Genomic DNA, 18,759 nt, shown 5'->3' on the forward strand with positions numbered 1-18,759 from the left:
CACAGTCATTCCGTGCCATGCAGCTTTCAGTCCTGGATATTTCAACAGCAAACAGATGCAATATCCATTGAGAACAGTGTTCCTGCCTGCCGGTGATCCAGCTGGCGCTCGCATCCCGCAGGTCGTTGTCAGTCTGTTTGTGTGGGTCCCACGGACCAAAAAAACACGTCCGAGTGAATTTCCAGATCCAGTCGGGAAGGCTTTTTAATAATGGCACTTCCCAGCAGCACAGTGGGCCTCCATGGGGACCTGGGCAAGTGGAGACGTTCATGAAGCCGGTCAGCTTGAGTCAGTCTTTGCCGGGGCCGACGGGAGGTCGCTGGGGAACGTTTGCAGACTCTTGTGGTTGCCACAGTGCTTGGAAATGAGCCCACTGAAAGGCCCGAAATGCCAAGTGGTTCATCTGCAATGTATATATGGACTGAAAAAAAGTCCTTCCCAAAGCACCCCTTTTCTATCTTGGCATATCCCCCCCCCCTTTTTTTTTTTCTTGGTACTTGTCAGCTTTTTGCAAAAGTATCTAATTTTCCTTATTAGAAAGTTTGTCTAGGTGAAGTTCCTGAGGATTTTTTGCCACTTTTTCTAAGTACACAAGGAAGTTTAATAAAAGCAGTGTTGCCCAGAGTTCAGGTGGGTGTGCAGTGGGAGGGGGCGTGCCAGGTCCCCACTTCATGGCTTCTGGCTGGTGCATCGTTCTACCTGAGTGCTAACAAGGAGGTTTAACCTGCTGAATCTGTGGCCCTTGGAAGAGGATGGAAGTGGTTTCTACCTGTGTTGGTCGCAGGGAGCATTCTGTGAGCTGGATAAGACTGAAATATGCCATCCCAAAGGGCTGGAGCAACCCTAGTTGCTCCCTAGCAACATCATCTTTGCTGACTCCTAAGAACTCCTAAGGAATCCAAATCCACCCCACACCTGGTCCCTGCAGTGGGGGAGTCTCCCTAACGTGTTCTGTGCTTTGTTGTTAAAGTCTTGTCCCAGCAGCTTGTCATCAAAGGGCACATTGATCCTCAGGTCCTGGGGCATAGGTGACACCTGTTTGTGGTTCGTGTCCAGCTGTAGGTCTGGGAGTCACCTCTGCATGTAAAGACAAGGGGACATCAGGAGAATCCAATAGGGAAGCAGGTGGGAAATAATATGTGTGCCTTTTGCATAATGTGTATCCTCTGGAGCTCACTGCAGGGGGATATGATTGTGGAAAACAGACGAGTAACCTTTCTGTGCCTGACTGCAATGATGGTTTGTTGCCATTGTCTTTGGGGCAGCTGGTGGTGTGTATCCAGGTGGACGTGGATACTGGCCTTCCTGGTGCATCAGTCTGCTCCTGCATGGGAAGTTTTAATTCCAGGGTCAAGCTTAAGAGCAGTGGTGACTCTGCAGAAGAACACTGAGCTGATGTGCTGGTTTGGATATATATGTTAAATTTAAAGGGGGCAGCGTTGCACAGCTCAGCTTTTCTAAGGGGAAGGGAAGGGAAGGGAAGGGAAAGGGTGCTGGAAAGGAGAGGAGAAAGATGTTTTCTGGAATGAACTAGGGCAGGGAGAGGGCCAAGAGCACTGAGAGGCGGCTTTGGAAATGAGAAGATACCAGTGGAGCAGGGCGGAGGTTAGGAAGTTTGATCTGGGCTGCATGAATGCCATTCCTGAGATGAAACATCAGGACACATGGCACAGGAAGGGGAGCTGATGGGAAGAGGACGTGGGGGTTGGAAGTCTTGCCCCTGACCTTGCAAAGCCATGAGTTCACACGTGTTCAGCCCTGCCAAACGGACCGATCCAGGGTTTTAACCAGGAGTGAGGAAGGGGCTGTGAAGGCTGAGGGGCTCCAGCCCTCCAGGAAGGTGTGGTGGTCGTACTGGCACCATCGCAGCGAGTGGTTTGGGGTGTGATACCTTGGGGTGTGGTGCTGGGGTTTGGTGGGGTTTGGCTGTGTGATTGCATTTCTGCTCCTCTGTCACGGGTCCAGTGCTTTTGCGGCGTCGGGCTGATGTAACGAGGGGCTCGGGGGGAACAGAGCCCCCTTGGATCCTGTCCCCTCCCGAGCCTGGTAAATCCACGCCGCTGGATCACCGCCACGGTCTGGTGGTTTGCTCTCTTTGTCAGTTACAAAGTGCAGTCTCACAGAACACGATTTGCCGCTGGCGGAGTTTTAAAATATGTGTTTGCTTTTGATTATGTATCTTTTTTTTTTTTTTTTAAATTAATTTTCCGAGGATCAATGTGGTAATGCATATAAAAATTACAATATGTAAAACAAAGTATAAAAGCATACGAGGAATTCCAAACACATAACATACTGTGCCTTTGAGCTTATGAGATCCATACAGTGCTTATTGTATTATGGGAACACTCTGACCCCAAGACCCGGAGGAAAGGCTTGTTAGAAGAGCAGGACTAAACCGTGTGCCTTATGAGCTGTAGGATGCCCAGAAGGAAAACCCTAGTGAATATAAAAGTAGAGCTGTTACAGCAGAACTCAGACCGGTCTGTGGGATCTAGGGGGACTTTCAGTGGCTTGGTACCAATTTCTGGAGAAGGATGTATACTTATGCCCCCACAAATGTTGTTCTTCCAATAATTAACACTTAACATTGTGTCTTTCCAGGGAGACTCTCTGGATTTCCAGTGGATCATGATTACTTTTTTTTTATTCCCCTGGACATCATTTCTTCTGTCAGCTCCAGCAAGTGGTAACGTTGACGTGGTTAGGGAGGATGCACATCTCAGCTGCTGTAACTGCCCATGTGCTCTACAGGTTGCCACCAGATGAGGGGCAGAGCACCAGAGCTGAAACCACCCTGAAAAGGAGTTCAGGTTTACATTTGCCTTAGGATAGGGCTCTTGGCTGCTCACGCTGCCCTGTCTGGGTGTCAGGAGCAGGGCAGATGGGGGTTGCAGTGGGACCTGATCTCTGCAGACCCACAAAAGTGCAGAGCAGAGCACAGGGAAAGGTCCCTGCAGTGTCCAGTAAGTCCAGGTGAAGGCTGTTTGCATGCTGGAGACTCTCCACCAGGAAGGTGACAACCCCAGAACCTCATTCCTGGTGGGTGAGAGTCACTGGCTGGAGCTGTGCCTCGAATCCCACATGAAAATCTCCCTTTTGGTCACGGTGCAGGCGGGAGGTCCCTCTGCTCGAGCGCTTGTCCTGCTGGAGGACAGCGAGGGTAACACCGCTGGCGCTGGGGAAGCCGTGGTTGTGCAGGACCTCAGTGAGCTCCCCTGGTCTGGCAGGCAGAGCCAAGTGCAACAGGAGACCGTAGGCATGTTATCCATGCTATCCATGCAAAAGCTATTCACAGCTCTGTAATGATATGTAATTGTTTGTATGCGGTCAGCCAAAAATTACCCTGATAGGTTCCACATTGCAGACACTTCGGAGAGGAGCTGCCAGAGTCCCACGGGTAATGCTGAAAATACACACACTTTTCCATTTAATATTCAGACTCAGGTTTTGTATGAAAAATTCAGTATCCCCTTGCTGAAGCTTCATGCTCTTGCACAAAACAACTTATTATTTGTGTGACAAATTGAACCTAATTACGAGGTAATCACAAGTGAAGTCTTTTAAAAGAAATAAAACATCTGTTTCTTTATTATCTTTTTCTGTGTTCTTGGTGATGTTAACAAGACTGGAACTTTGGATACTTGAATTTTCTGTATAATTGAAATAATTTGAGCATTGAGAAAAAAACCAAACAGCAAAGGTTAGGAAAAAAGCTCAGCCGGTGTTGCACAATGAGAGGCAAATGATAGTTCAGAAATCTCTCTAGTCTGACCTGTAATCACAAATATAACCCTGCTGTTATCAGGGCTTGGTATTGCTGGTCACCAGGGCCAGCTTCAGAATGTGATTTAACAGGCATCTCCTACCTTAACACATTTAGTTTTCTTTTAAGTGTCATCTTCGTTTCGTATTTCCTGCATTTGTGATGGCTGCTGCAGGGACTTAGCAACTGGTCCGTGTAGCTTTTGTGTACCCTGCGGTTAACTCTTATTTTCATTTGAAAATACTTTTTGTGCGTGGAAATACGTATGAACTGGAGTTTGTTCTCTCCTGGGAGGCTTAAGAAAGATACTTCGGGCATGAAATATTATCCCTGTATTTCCCTGTGTCCTTCTTCTGTCCCTGCTCATGTCTGGCAAAGACAACGGACCTGTCTCAGATTGGCTGGAGCAGGGCTTTGGCATCAGGTGGATTTTGTATGTCCCCATCCCTGCTTCCCACTCCCCTGCCTAGTGCCTTGGTTTAGCTTGGATTAAACCTTTTGTGTCTGGGGGGGTTTTTTCTGATTTTTTTACGATGCAAGTTGACAAAGCTGCCCTGCACCCAAAGAGTTGCAGTGTTTTGGAGCATTGCAGTGAATCGAAAGCAAAGCAGAGTCTGCAAAGGGCTGTAACTGTTTGGAGGTCTGATGTTGGGGAGAGAAGTCTGCCCGGAGCCTGGGGTGACCCGTGGAAATACTTCCACTCAAACTTCATAAAACTTAACTTTAAACCCAATAAAAACCTCTGTTCCTTTCCTTTCTGTTATCCCATTTCCTTTCTTTCTCTACCGCTCTGAATAAAACTTCTTTGTTTTTTGGCTTGCAGTATTTTTTTTATTTTAAAAGAGGTTTTACTTGCTACCTTTATAGATTATTATTCTTTTTCGCTGTGAAATAATTTCTCTTGTTTTTTCTTAGATCTGTGCTCAAACTTTAGTGGTAACCTCTCATTTTGAAGGCTGTGATTAAAGTGTGATTCCTTATTTTCTTCCTGGAATCCTTTCTCAGTTTACAGTTTATATAACTGGTGTGACAAATCTTTCCTGCCTCACCGTATATGACACTGTGGTTAAATGTCTCCGTCCCTCACTTAATTAAATCCAATTGTTTACTTTCAATTGGGATCCAATTAATGTACTGCAATAGCTGGTTCTGGGCTTAATGGAACCGGTCAAAACTTTTCAAAACTGCCCACACAATGTAAATCTCATCTGGAAATTAGTTTTTGTTCTGACCTGGAATGAAAGCAAGTATGCACAAGCATTCCTGCAAACTGGAAATCCAAAATATGTTGTGGTTGCAAGTATTGGTGCAAAAAACACCAGTCCTGTAACTTGCACATAGGCATTTAGTTCTCAGTTCTGTTTTGTTTATAGTGCATTGTATTTTCAGTGTGGCATCCCAGGAGGAACTGTCTGATGGTGCCCCAGTGATAGTCATAGGCACTGGGACAGTAAGGAGCATAGATTGGAGTGTAGGCAAGGGGATCTGCCTCGCTGCAGGAGGAGAAAAGAACAGGATATTTCCTAATATATCTTTTAGGAGAACTTAAAAATGCTTCAGTGCACTTGTGTAGGACACCAGGATTTGCTTGTTATGGACGAATGTAGAGGTAGTGCAGGAAAACACAAATGCAGAAACAGGAAACAAAGTCCCCCAGCCCAGCATGATAGATTGGAATTTTGAAATGAAATTCCCAGATTTTCCAGCATTGGGTTCCTGATCTCTCTGGGGGACACATTTGCAAGCAGCTTTTGAGAACACTGTTTGTAATAAAATTTTTGTGATTAAAAGAATGTTGATGAAAGACTTCTGACCTATCTAAAAACCTTTAGAGCTGTTTTCCTCTCCGTTTCTGCTGACTCCAGTCACTAGCGCTGTCAACAGTGTTTAGGAATACCATTATTCAGTGTTCAGTGTTGTTTCCTGATAAAGAAATAATGTCAGGGAAAAAAAAATCCCCTGCTGACATGTTGAAGGCAGGCGGTGTGTGCTTGTGAGCAAGGTGACATTTGCAGGCATCTGGGGTTTAGGTGTCTGCAGTCCCTCGTTAGCAGTTTGTAATCAGCATATGGCATGTCTGCATGGCAAGATGCAAGGAGTGATCAGCTCAGCCATGCTTTGGGCTAATACTGTTATGTTTTTTCCCCTGCTACCCAAGTCACTGCTGTAGACATTTGGATCTAGCTGTGTTGTGCTGTTGCAGAGGAGGTGCTGTGAAAGGAGAACCCAAGAATGCCAACCCCCCTGTCACAGGTTGTGCTTCACTCTCAGTCCCCTCCATCCATCTATGTCCTGGAAAAAGGGGGTGACTCACATCCCTGCTCCGTGCCAGCCGCTGCTGGAGGTGTGTTAGTGACCCGACCGTGAGTCACTGCAGCACGGACACTGCCTTTCCTTGGACAACTTTCCACTCCTTGGCCCTGCTGTTTTCGGGCCCAGCAGTTACGAGGTGAGCTGTGAATCACCGGCGTCTCGCTTTACGCCGGGAGGAAACCAGGCAAATTGTGTTAACGTGCTTGGCAGGAGGAATTCTTGTTCTCCAGTGTTTTACAGACTTTGGCCCTTCTTCTTGCTCCCCAGAGTGATGTGCTCACCCTTCCTCATGTGTAGCTGTCACGCAGGATTGAGCAACGGCCAGACGGCCTCGGGCTCGGGTTCCCTCCAGCCGGGTGTAGTTTTCTGGGCAGAAACTGATGCTTCAGAGGCCTGGAAGGGATTCCCAAGGGGTCCCAAAGGCCTTTATTGATTTGTTCATACGGTTCTCATAGGCAGGGTTTAGATTAGAAAATAGTATTAAATGGATAACTCTGGAGGAGGCCAGACACACATGTTGACATTGGCCTCTACGGCAGCTGGTCTTGTGATGTTTGTGCCATTCTGAGGGACGTTGGTGCCCTGAGGCTTGTTCTTCGCTGTCTGGTGTGTTGGGAGGTGCAGAGCAGCACAACTATGTCAGAGCTCCCCAGCAGAACCGGGGAAATAGCTGACCCTTTTTGTGAAGGCTTTGATGGTGAGTCAAGAGAGGGACATGTGGGACTTTCTTCCTTCTTTATAAGGGACAGACCTAGTGACAGCATTGCCCCCTGAGCAGGTAGCAGTGTGTGCAGGGTGTTCTGCACAAGCAGTGGTTAAATTCCATCCCTCTGCTTCTCCACCTTGCTTCCCACCACCTAAGCAGGATAGATTCACCTGTAGCCTTGTTTTAATTCCCTGGCATTCCTACACATTTGTCTTACACATTCCTGCCTCTGCCAGTCCCCTCCCAGCTCAGCTTTAGGATTCAACGTGCCTGTTAAAAACTGGTCTCCAAACGCTTCCTCTCAGATACAAGAGAACCAAGGGCGTGTTTTTGCACCCAGGAATCCCTGGGCTGGAAAGGAGTCTGCTGGGGATTGTCAGGCTGTTGGAGGAAGACTGGGAATGGAGGCACAGAAAACCTGCAGGAATTTGAAAAACCTACTTTAATTTAAGAGGAATGTCCTTTTGTTCCCAAATGGATGGGCCTTGCTCCAGAGGCATTCAGGTGCAGTAACTGGTACCAGATGGGCTGTGAAAAGCAACACAAACAGGTGGTGAGGACAACAACCATAGACTTCAATTTCCTTGTCAGCTTCTCCCTGTACCTTACATACCCCCTGGAGAACAGGAGGATGAGGGGACCTGTCATATCTGTATATGGCAAAAGGAATGACTGTCGAGAGGATGTTCTGCCATTGAATATAGCAGGTCAAGCCCTTTGACTCTCAGTGGTGAGGCTGACTGTCATCTGGGCCAAGGTGTGTAGTAATGAACTTAAAATATAATTAACTCACATGTGTATTTTTATAGATACAGTGATCAGTGTATTTTAATGTATGCTGACAGGAATATTGCCTCAGATCCCCCAGGTGTAGCTGCTGCTCTGCCACGCAGGAGAGTGGGACCACACTCACATTGTCCCGCTGTGCTTGGGGGAATTGAAGGCTGGGGCTGCAGGAGCATGGGAAGCCTTGATGTTTCTGGAGGGATTCCACACATACTGGAGCACTTGAAGAGGGATGAGTACAAGGCAATGACATGCCAGTCCTGCAGCCTGCACGGGACTGTTTTATGGCTGCAGCAGTGGCCTCCTGCCTTCCCAGGCTGGTGCCTTGCTCTCCACTTCCTTCAGTGTGGCATCCCACAGTAACTGAAGTGTTTGCTGGGCTGTGACTGTTGTGATGAGTGAGCATACTCTGGTACAGGACATGTTGCTCTGCAGCAGCCCTGGAAAAAGGAGAGATGGTGCAGAGCAGATATTTGCTAAGAGAAGCCATTTCATAGCTATGTCAGCTCTGTTGTTGCTCCAGTGACCGTCGGCACAGACAGCAGTGATAAGTGTGACTCCAGATGTATTGATTTATTGCTGAGTAAGTGCAAACCAGGTACAGAACAATACACGCTCTTATGGGACACACAGATTGTTGCTCAACACCTTGCTGGGCTGGGCAAGGCACAGAGGATGCTGGAGAGGGCACAACTGTTCCAAACTCAGCAGTATGCAATGTGCTTATGCTCAGTCTCTCTCTTACTGGGTTTTTGCTTCCCAATTGCAATGCTATCCCTGCCTATCTGACTGTATTTCTATGTCCTTGGCTTGCCAGCATACAAGTGAAACTGGCTTTTGTCCTTGTCTCACGTTCAGGCCCGTATCAGTCACGCTTCATTTCCACTGTCTGACACCTCTTTGTTCACAGCTCCCCCGTTTCTGCCCGAAATGACGCCTCCCGCTCTGGATGTGCAGAGGATAAGAGAATTTAAACCAAACAGAGCTGCAGGGGACAGCATTACCTTGGCTATAGTCAAACCTAGAGTAAAGCCATTTCCTTGTGCTTTCCTTTTGCAGAGACAGGCTCACCTTCTGACAGTCAGTAGGAGCTGATGCAGGACTTGTGCTACCCCAGAGATCTGTATTATATCCCAGTCAGGGCAATCCTTGGAAATTTGAAGCCAAGAGAACAGGGCTTCATGATTCTTTACAGTCAGAAAAGGCTTCCAGGACTGTCAGGAATAGGGAGGTGCATTTTGGACTTCTTTTTTTCTTTATTTTGAAGATAAGGAAGCTGAGGAATGGGGTAACTTTAGAGAGCTGGTACAAATCTTAATGCAGTTGAGTTGGAAAATAAATGCTTGGGGTCAGTGGACTTTCCACCTCCTATTTAAATGGAGGCTAACACAATGTGGTTAATGTGTGGTGTTGAAATTGTGCAAGCCCCTTTCTATCTTGAAACCACTGAGATTATCCACCCCATGGCTGTGGGCTCTTGCCTTTTTAGCATTTCACATCTCCAATCATCTCTCCTAGATGATCAGCTGAACTCAGAAGAGAAGAAGAAAAGAAAGCAGAGAAGGAACAGGACTACCTTCAACAGCAGCCAGCTCCAGGCATTAGAGAGAGTCTTTGAGAGGACACACTACCCCGATGCCTTTGTACGGGAAGACCTTGCACGCAGAGTCAACCTCACTGAAGCCAGAGTTCAGGTAATCGCCTTGTATCCAGTCACACCTCACCTGGGGGATCATCATCATTATTCCAGTAAGGCAGCAAAAATCCTTGAGGCCTGTGGGGCACACAAGGGTCACCAAGCTTCTGGGTCCTGCTGTATTGCAGCCCCAAGTGCGACATGCCTTGAGGAGGACTGGGAAGCCTGCTGTGCTGCCACAAGTGCCACCTGCCCTGAGGAGGACTGGGAAGCCTGCTGTGCTGCCACAAGTGCCACCTGCCCAGTCACACGTGTTCATGTGGCTCTCTCAAGGCCAAGATGGTGAATGCTCAGGCTGCTCATGTTATTTTGAGCTGTTCAGCCCTTAGCTTGCAAGCCTGTGCCTTTGGAAGGTCAGAGCAGACCGTGGAACATGGTGTGTTGTACGGCACTCCCAGGCCTTGCTGCCATCAGCACAAGGCAGACCTGGTCCCACAGGGACCTCACTGAGCCAGTCCCTCATGTGAGGGCTTTATAAGGATTGTGTTGTCACTGGAGTTCCCAGGGACAGGCACGCCAAAGCAGCCAGCTTTTACAGAGTCCCGAGGGCACAGGTGGTGTGGGGAAGGAGTGTGTCACAGCAGAGCTGGTTGTGATGGCTGGTGGGTCTGTGTGCTTCCCGCCCCAGGTGTGGTTCCAGAACCGGAGAGCCAAGTTCCGCCGGAACGAGAGGGCGATGCTGGCCAGCAAGAATGCCTCTCTGCTCAAATCCTACTCAGGGGACGTGACCGCCGTGGAGCAGCCCATAGTACCTCGCCCAGCTCCGAGACCCACTGATTATCTCTCCTGGGGCACCGCCTCGCCTTACAGGTGAGTGAACAACCCCTCTGGGCTGGCCGGTTTTTGGCATAGTATAGAGCAGCCTGAGAGTGGCCCCCAGACAGCTCTCATGGGCTGTTTATATTCACATGGAACAACTGGAGGGTACAGCAGTTTGACCACCCCACTGGTTTTCCTTACCTGTTCCCATCCCACCCCATCTCACTGCCAGGTTTGCAAGGTGGGCTCAGCTCAGCATCATCATGGCTTTCTGGCAGCTTCTTTTTTGGTGGTCCCTTTCTCTGCAGCTCAGGAAGTTTCAAAAGAGGATCAGGTAGAGATACATAGAAACAGAAGGGGTTGTACTTGCTTCCCACGTGCATCCAGTTTAAAGCAATGAAGAAACCTTTCCATGGGGCACAGATCCAGGGGAGGTGAGGGCAGAGCACTTGGGGAGGCTCAGCCACACACAGTGGCCAGAAGAGGGAGTTCTGTGGCTGTCCCATGGCAGTCGCTGGTTGGGATGCAAGGAAGGGCTGGAAACTCCTTGCATGTTGCTCCCATTCCTTCCCTCAGTGTGAGCAGTTTCTTTCTAGTTGCCTGAGCACAAGTGTGTGTGTGAACGTTGTGCTGTGCTGTGGTTTGCCCGCAGCAAGGACCAGGTGACAAATTGGTGTTCAGTGCCCATCTCCTGTGGTCATTGCTGCTTAAGGGCTGACAGGAAAGAAGTGTAGATGTGGCAACCCCAGTCTCAAAGGATCTGGGATGTCCATGCACATCACAGGCCCCCCTGTCCTCCTTCGTGCCATTCACAGCCCAGCAGGAACTGGGTGTGGACGTAAGATCCACAGGATGTGTTGGTTTGTGGGGAGCCAGCTGGCTCATAGGCAGTTAAAAATGAGGTTGGTGGGTGTTTTTTAGCACAGTGCCTTCATTGTTGGTAAGGACCTTGAAGCATTTGGCTGGGTTTCTTCCTGTTCCTCCGGCCTGGTCACAGCCACCCTCCTGCTGGCTTCCAGGAGCCATACCATGCACTGGACCTCTCTTGCTTGGTCATCTTGACCCCCTTTTTGCTCCCAAACATTGTTTGCACAGTAAGGCCTGTGAACACGTGGCCTTCCTGATAGTTTGTTTGCTTCAGTGCCACGGGGTCATCCCCATCCCCCCTGTAGCTCCAGAAGGACAAATCAGGCACTGAAAAGGATGCATTTGACAGCATAGTTTGGTCTTAGAGATAGCCCTTATCCTTTGGATTTTATCCAAGGACTGCTGTCTGGCAAAACCCCCCTTTTGTGGTTAAGGCTTTCTGTGAAGTACTACGTAGTGTAGCACCCTAGGGAAGCATCTAGATGGTGAGATCAGGGAAGAGAAGCAAGTTCCTTCCCCACCCTGCTGAGACTGTGCTGGTCACAGTACCACATCCTGCTGAATACTCATGACTTATTTCTACGTCTCACATTTTTAAAAGTAGATCAACCCTCCCAAGATGTCTACACAGAGGGCTTCATAAGGGCTTCTAGGAGAAGACTCTAAAAAGTTAGCTTCCAGGGGTACACTGAGAAGGGCTGTCTGGGGCCACTCTGGGCAATGAGAAGCCCAAGGTGCCTGGGATATGAGAACAAGGAGAGCAAGGCAGGAGGGAAAGTCTTAGGGTTGGGTTTTTTCCCCCCCCCCGAGGTCCAGACCAGGCTATGCCTCTCCACAGTGCAGAGACACATCCTCACTGTTCTGATATCTTCCCCTTGTCTTAAGCCAGTATGTTTCAGCAGAGATATGTGCAGCTTACAGTTGTCACCACCGGTGACATGTCCAACTAGGATGGACTGTCACCCTCCCACTGCCCAGCATTGGCAGAGGACAGAGCAGCTGATTTCTGCAGTGTGGTCAGGACTCTCAGACACTCCGTGCTCCTCAGGCTTTCTGTCCCTACTCATCATCTCTTAGCAATAGCGTTCATCTTAAAGGGCACCCGGGCCGGGTTGTCACAGCCTCATTAAAGCTTTGAACTGAGTAAGGTTATTAAAATTCTGGACGCTTGGTGAAATAATATTGAAACACTCCAGCCATGTGGAGTGTTTGCATGGCCCTCTGCCCCCTCCCCATCTCCCTGGACCAGCCCCTGATTTACGGCTACTCCAGGAGGGGGTTGAGAGCAGGGCCCGGAGCTGCGCCGCCGGTGCTGGTTTTACTCTTAGATCTGGGGAGAGTTTTCAATCAGCGTGTTTATTCTCCAAATACACTCAGCCACAGGTCAACCAAAGCTATTTGCAGATCTGTGTCACACAGACAGCCAAGCAGATACTATTATTTTTTTGAAGTCGAAATGTTTTGCTTAGACATTTTTTAGCATAGGTTCCTAAGAAAACAAGACTTGCAGTCGCGCTGTCAGCCCGCACTTCCCACTCCAACAACCTTTGACTCCACGGGCCATTGAAAACCATATTTGAAAGGAGGATTTTAGGACTCAGAAACATGATGTTCCTCTGTGTTTCATGAAAACAGACAGCTGAATGGAGGAAGGAGAGTCTTCTCTCTGCCTGAATGGGGCAGAGGAAGGGGCCAACAGGGTAAATTCAGACCTTATTAGACCCTGAAGAGTCTCTGGAGCAACCCTCAAACTATTCTGATGTTTGGAGACAGCCTTCTTGGGTACTGCTCCTGGTAGAATAATTTGCTAAAAGAGGGTGTTTCTGAAGATTTTTGGTTTAGCAGAGGTTTCACTTGGCACCAGTAATTTCCCCCATACCCCTGGGGACTTGGGAGCCAGAGACTCATGGGAGTTTCAGTCCAGACTTGGGCAGCAGCCTGGTTTTGAATGGGGACACCCAAGACTGAAAATTCCGCTTTTATCTAATCTAGTATATCCTTGAGGCTCTTCTTCCAGCACAAAAACATGGGAGAGATGCACACTATGAAAACAGGTGGGAATGAGAGCTTAAGTAGCCACCAGCTTTAGGCCTTGTGAGGCTTTGCACACTTCTGCAGGCAACACTCAGCTTCTGACATGGTGCTGACTTACAGGTGAGGAGAGTGACCAGCCCAGCCATTGAGAGGGAGCTGAGGGGGTGCAGCCAGCTGGGGAGAACTCCAGGCACACCGATCCATCGCATCCTGGATCCTGCTGAAGTGCAGCTGTTGCAGCCCCAGTTGGGCAGAGTCTCTTTTATTGTCCATCCTCCGTGTTCTTCCAGTAGCTGTCAGAGACTCTGAGAGTCCTGAATGTTTGCTCTCCTGGGGAGAGTATTCAGTGCTTTTCTCTGGGTGGGTGTGCAAGCAGCTTTATATCCTATGGATCTCAGCTGCCCTTTCCATGTGTGTAAGCTGTGGTGTTTCCACCGGTCCTGATGCAAAGATGACAGTCCTTCACTGAAGAAGTTATTTTCTTTGATTTTAAAGTGAGAAATGGGAGTCATATGGCCTGGGATGGGACCTACTAGTGTTCCCTGGTTTGGATCTCCTGGAGGCTGAGGATTCAGGCAGCACTGGATGGCATTTAAACTCCTGACAGGTCAGCTCTACTCTACAAGGTCAGAGATCCGACCAGTGCTTTGGGATGAGCAGGCATTCCTCCAGCCTGGATCTGTGCAGCAAATGCCCCTGTCCCTCAAGGGAGATTTGCTGTTGCAGAGACTCCTCCAGTCATGGAGCTCAGTGCTGGGAGAAATAAAAAAAAAAAAGAATAAAGAAAAAAAGGAAAAAGCCAAGCCATCTTCTTTCTTGGGCTGTGGATGGAGGGGAGCATTTTCCAGAGCCTCAGCCATGAGCCACCTGGGCAGGCAGATGGAAAAGGTCAGCACCAGACCTGAGCTTACCTCCAGCAGAGCATTTGTGGTTTCCTCTGTGTTAAATGGGCATCTCTAGTTCATGTGGTGATGGTCAACTGGTTTTGATCTGTGGATACATGTATAGGAAATGCAGCAGGTCAGACAGTGTGCTGGTTTGGAGGAGGAGGGGGGTTGCTTTTTGCAGAAATCCCTGGGACACATGGGTTAAACAAGTTTTCAAGTAGTCTGGAAAACAGATTTGCAGTTTTTTTGGTAGGATAAGAAAAGAGTCAGAGGTTTTGGTTTAGCCTCTGCTGTCAGAAGTGATGGTTTTTATGAATAAAGTCATTATTTGAAGGGAGAAAAAGTATTTCATGGTTGGATTTTTTTTCCCTTAACCTTTAGGGCATCCTCTTTATGATCAGCTGAAGTTTTGAGGGGAAAAAAAAAAATGTGGAAATTTTCATTCCAAAAGGCTGAAACCAGAAAACATCAGAATTGTTGAAATGGGTTTTTCCCGGAGTGTTTCTTTAATGTAACATGTGTTTCAGAAGTGACGTGATTTCACAACCAATAAAACCAAAAATTGCTCTCATCAAAAAGGCACTGCTTCCAGTGGGAATACTTTTAAGGACAATGGTCTAACTGGCAGGCTGACCTCATTGTAAACCTTTTTTGTAGGGGGGTTAGAAAATAGGAAGTGGAAATTTTCCTGTTGACTTCAAGCGGCTTTGGGGCCGTCTGTCCCTGGGTTGAGCGAACTGCAGCGGAAAGATTTACAGGGGTGTTAAATAAAGAGGAGTGGTAATTCCCTGCTGGCATCAGGAATTCATCCCGCAGGTGTGGAAATCCCAGGGTTTGAGGCCACGTCTGATGTGGTGTTTCTCTTTCCATCCCACAGTGCCATGGCCACCTACTCCGCTACGTGTACCAACGCCAGCCCGGCGCAGGGCATGAACATGGCCAACAGTATTGCCAACCTGAGACTGAAGGCAAAGGAATATAGTTTACAGAGGAATCAGGTGCCCACAGTCAATTAACGACTGGAGGCAGCTGCCTTGCAGAAGGAGAAAATGCAACAGCACCCGTCCTGCTTCGCAACTTGTCTGTGCTGAACTAAAAAAAAAAAAAAAAGAAAAAGAAAAAGAAAAAAAAAAAGCATAAAAAGAAAAGAAAAGAAGAAAAAAAAAAAAAAAGAAGAAGAAGAAAAACAGCCAACCCTCGCCCAGAACTGAACGTGGGGAGCAAACTGAACCGCTCGTGAGTGACAAGGTTCCTCCTTCCTTTTGGGATAATGCCACCATTTTTTTTTTCTTGTTATTGTTGGGTTTATTGCTTCTGCTCAATATACTACGAGCTTCTTCAGTAAAGGACAGTCTCACCCTTGTTGGTTTCCATTTTTGTATGGGACTGCAAAAAGAAACCTCTGCCAGTCTCAGCCCAGGGACAAGTCCCACCACCACCGTGCTGAGATGCAAAGCTTGCTCCTCTCCCTGCTGCCCCAGCTCACCCATGGAGAAGTTGCTTGGTCACCGCTTTCCATTGCATCCACCTGGCCCTCATCCCTCCATCCCTTGTACCACAGAGGCAGCACCATTAGTGGTAGTCTGCAAGAAGCCTGTTAGTGCAGCGAGATGGATTCATCCTGTCTGGGTTGCCTGGACCACTCCAAGGTGTGAGGAAGACCTCCTTGGGCTTCAGAGCACTTCGTTGCTTTGCTGGGTATTGCCAGCACTGCTGCCTCAAAAAGCCAAAGAGAGAAAAGCCAACGTGGGTGTGTGAACAGGGGGAGGGCAGCGGAGGGATCGCTCTGTAGTGCCAAGAATAGGACTGTTAGGACACTCCTTTCTATGCCTTACAGTTTGTGCCACAGGGAAAGGCGTTGTCCGGATGCATTTGTTTTATATATACTGTATATATTTATATATATAAGATAATACATGCAAGCTTGGTTGGTGTTTTTTATTAAACGAAATAAAATCCATTGAAAATGTTTGGGATGTTTGTGCTGCATCCAGGTCCCTGGAGCCAGGCATTGAAATTCCAGCCACAGCCTCTCTCACCCTTGTCAGAGCTCTGCCCGGCAGCCTTGGGCAGCCCTGGAAGTGGCAGCTCACGTCCTCCCGTGACAGCCCCACAGAAGTGGTGCTGGAGGGAGCCACACTCCTTTGCAGATTTTCCCCACAGGCATTTGCAGCTTCCTAGAATACAACAAGGAACTCCTCTCCAATCAGACGGGTTCACGTGGTTCCTGAGAGCACAGAAGGACATCCCTATGGAAAGTCTCTGCCGGCCCCTCTGACGACAGGTGATGTCTCAGCATCCCACCAAAGACCTTATCACCCCCCACTTCCCATAACACTGCCCAGTGAGGCTTGTCCTGTAGCCTTAACCACTCTCCTTTGCTCTCCCTGCCTGCTGTCCTCCCTCTGGGCTCTGATTAGGACCTAATTTTTTTCTCTCAATGAGGAGTAGAGGAGGTGCAGGACAGAAGAGGTTTCTTCCATACAAACATCCTGAGGAAACTAGGATCTTTTATGTTGCTGGTGATGTCTGCCTCTTTGAGGGAGGCAGGGGGCTTATTTATGACCAACAGCACTTGTGTCCAAACTTTGCCATGGAATAGTCTGACTGAAAGTAGAAGAGCTACTCTGTGGTCCAGACTGGACCATAAGGGAAGGAGAAGGAAACTCAGTTATGAGAGAGAGTTCTGGTACAGGGGCTTAGGTCTCCACCCTGGTTTGCTGCAGACACGTTGGGCATATGTAGATGTCTGACAGTGGGCTTTGATAGACTAAAACATCATGTTCAGGAAATGAGAAAGAAATCTCTTCAAAGTGAAGGTGAAAATTAAACTGGCAGAAGATGAATGGAAATCCAGCCAGAGTATTTGAGCTAACACTAGGAAAAAAGCCCCAAATCCAAACTTGAGTAAGTTGTGCCTGTGATTGTATGTGTTGCTGCTGGAAATTTTTTTTCTCCCTGTATGGGTATTTTTGAGGGGGGAAAAAAAAGAAGTTAAATTGTGATCAGGACAAAAAGCTGAAAGTCACAATCAGAACATCAGCAGAGACAGAGAGGCTGGGCAAGCACTGCATTTTAAGAAATCCATCATGTTCTATTTGATCCCTTTTTTTGGTTTTCTGCAGTCTGGAGAACCTAACATCTCTAAATATTTCTATCATGAGTAGTGTGGTTCCAGCTCCTAGAGCCAAGTGATCATGTTGAAAATCTCAGCGTGCACTTAGAAACTACTCACTCCTGATTGCTGTGCCTGCACAAACAGAGGAACTATTAAAGAACATGTCCTGCATAAGCAGAAAGGACACAGTGCCTTGCAATGTTACTCAGAGGTTGACCTGGTTGTTGAGTGCCTTAAACTGGTGCTCTCCCCTCTCCTTGCCTTGCTGCCCTTCTCCACAATCCACTGACATCCCAGCAGTGACAGTGGCCTGGATGAGCTCCCCTGGCCTTCCCCGAGTGTTCACCCTGGAGCTCTTTCCTTCAGCGAGTTTCAGCTCTTTCCTTCAGTGTCTTGGTGGCCTTTTGGCTTTCCCCTTGTCTTTGCCCACCTTTTCTGCAGTAGGAAAATCACCTTGAGCAGCTTTTTTTTTGTTGCCTGTATACAGACACCTCTTTCTGAAGTTAGCAAGGAGACAGTTCAGAGAGCATGAAGCTCCTGGTACCCCATCACCCATCCATGGACCAAGACACCCATCCCCACACTGTGATGTTCACATGAAGGGGCCACATAAACATCTGTGCAAACCCACCTTCAGCCTCCTCACTATATTTGTGTGAGGAATGGAATTGTCTGGCACAAGCTGCTCCTGTGGGAAGGTTGTGCAAGCTTTTGAGTTCCAGTTTGAGTTGGGTCTTGCCTCGTTTCGGGCTGGTTGGTCAGGGATGTCCTCAGGTGACTGGGCTGTTCTCAGTTCAGATGAGACCTTTTACATCACCTTTGGGCTGGGTGATGGGTGACCCAATAATTAGGTTTTTTACATGGATTTACTAAACAGAGTCTAGCCGGATGAAGGGGGAGGTTTTGGTGTTTGTTTCTTAATTGCTGGTGATCTCAGCCAACAGGCAGCGTCTTGTTGTCTATCAAGCCAAAGCCAAATTTTATTATTCTGTATGTTTAATCTGTATTTTATTAAAACATGTAAATATATGTGCAAATCAAGGGCCTTATCCTCAAAGCATGGAGTTCTCCAGGGTTTTAGTAGACTTTTGGTTGCAGCTCTAGGAGGTTGCCGTGGTTACCACAGTTATCACTAGTTTTGGGTACCATTCGGGGAGAAAACGGTCTTGAGACACATTTCTCTCACCAGCTCTGTACAAATGCTGTTTTCTCAGGCTCCCCCTTTCTCAATAGGTGGCTGATTCTCTCTAAGTGGGATTTTTGAGCATGACAGGGATGGATGATTGATGAGGCTGTTGGAGCTTGACGTGTGAAGCCACGGGATTCCCAGATGGAAGTGTATCCTGTAAATTATCTCTTGCTTTGTGATGTAAAATGTACAGTGTTTACACTAGAATAGAAATGATCATTTTCAATAAAAGGGGGAAAAGACTCCCCAGTCCTTTCTATAAGCTGCCACATCTGTGTCCTGTGTTGCTGCCCTGAGGTGTCCTACAGTGTTCACTGGGGTTGGGAATATGCAGGAGCCTAGTGTGGGGAAACGGGGGGACTGGGGCTGCCTGCCCAGCAGGTTTGTCCTGGGGACACCGTGCAACCCATCAGGGGACCACAGTGGAGATGGGGAAGGATGGGAGGAGGGAAAGCAACAAATGAGAGGAAAAGGATTGAGTCCCTTCATCTGTGCAGGGAGCAGTCAGGGGTGGGCTCATTAGGGAAATCCCTCCACTGCAAAGCAAGAGAGGTGGTCAGAAGGAGCTCAGAGGGTAATGAGGGCTAATTAGTGCAGGCTATTAAAGTAGGGATGGGGCAGGTGCTGAAGAGGAGGGT

General features: G+C 48.2%; 1 protein-coding gene across 1 annotated transcript in view; it reads left to right on the forward strand.

The window, feature by feature from the left end:
* The window catches only part of PRRX1 (paired related homeobox 1), a 43,831-nt gene extending 25,443 nt beyond the window's left edge, over window positions 1-18,388 (forward strand). The window contains exons 2-4 of the mRNA XM_064664314.1: window positions 9,090-9,265; window positions 9,896-10,077; window positions 14,692-18,388. Of these exons, the coding sequence (XP_064520384.1) occupies window positions 9,090-9,265; window positions 9,896-10,077; window positions 14,692-14,830 (497 nt within the window). The 3' untranslated portion in view covers window positions 14,831-18,388. The remainder of the gene's footprint in view (window positions 1-9,089; window positions 9,266-9,895; window positions 10,078-14,691) is intronic.
* Window positions 18,389-18,759: the final 371 nt, after the last annotated feature.

This window comes from Pseudopipra pipra, chromosome 9 (assembly GCF_036250125.1).
Source record: "Pseudopipra pipra isolate bDixPip1 chromosome 9, bDixPip1.hap1, whole genome shotgun sequence".
NCBI lineage: Eukaryota > Metazoa > Chordata > Aves > Passeriformes > Pipridae > Pseudopipra > Pseudopipra pipra.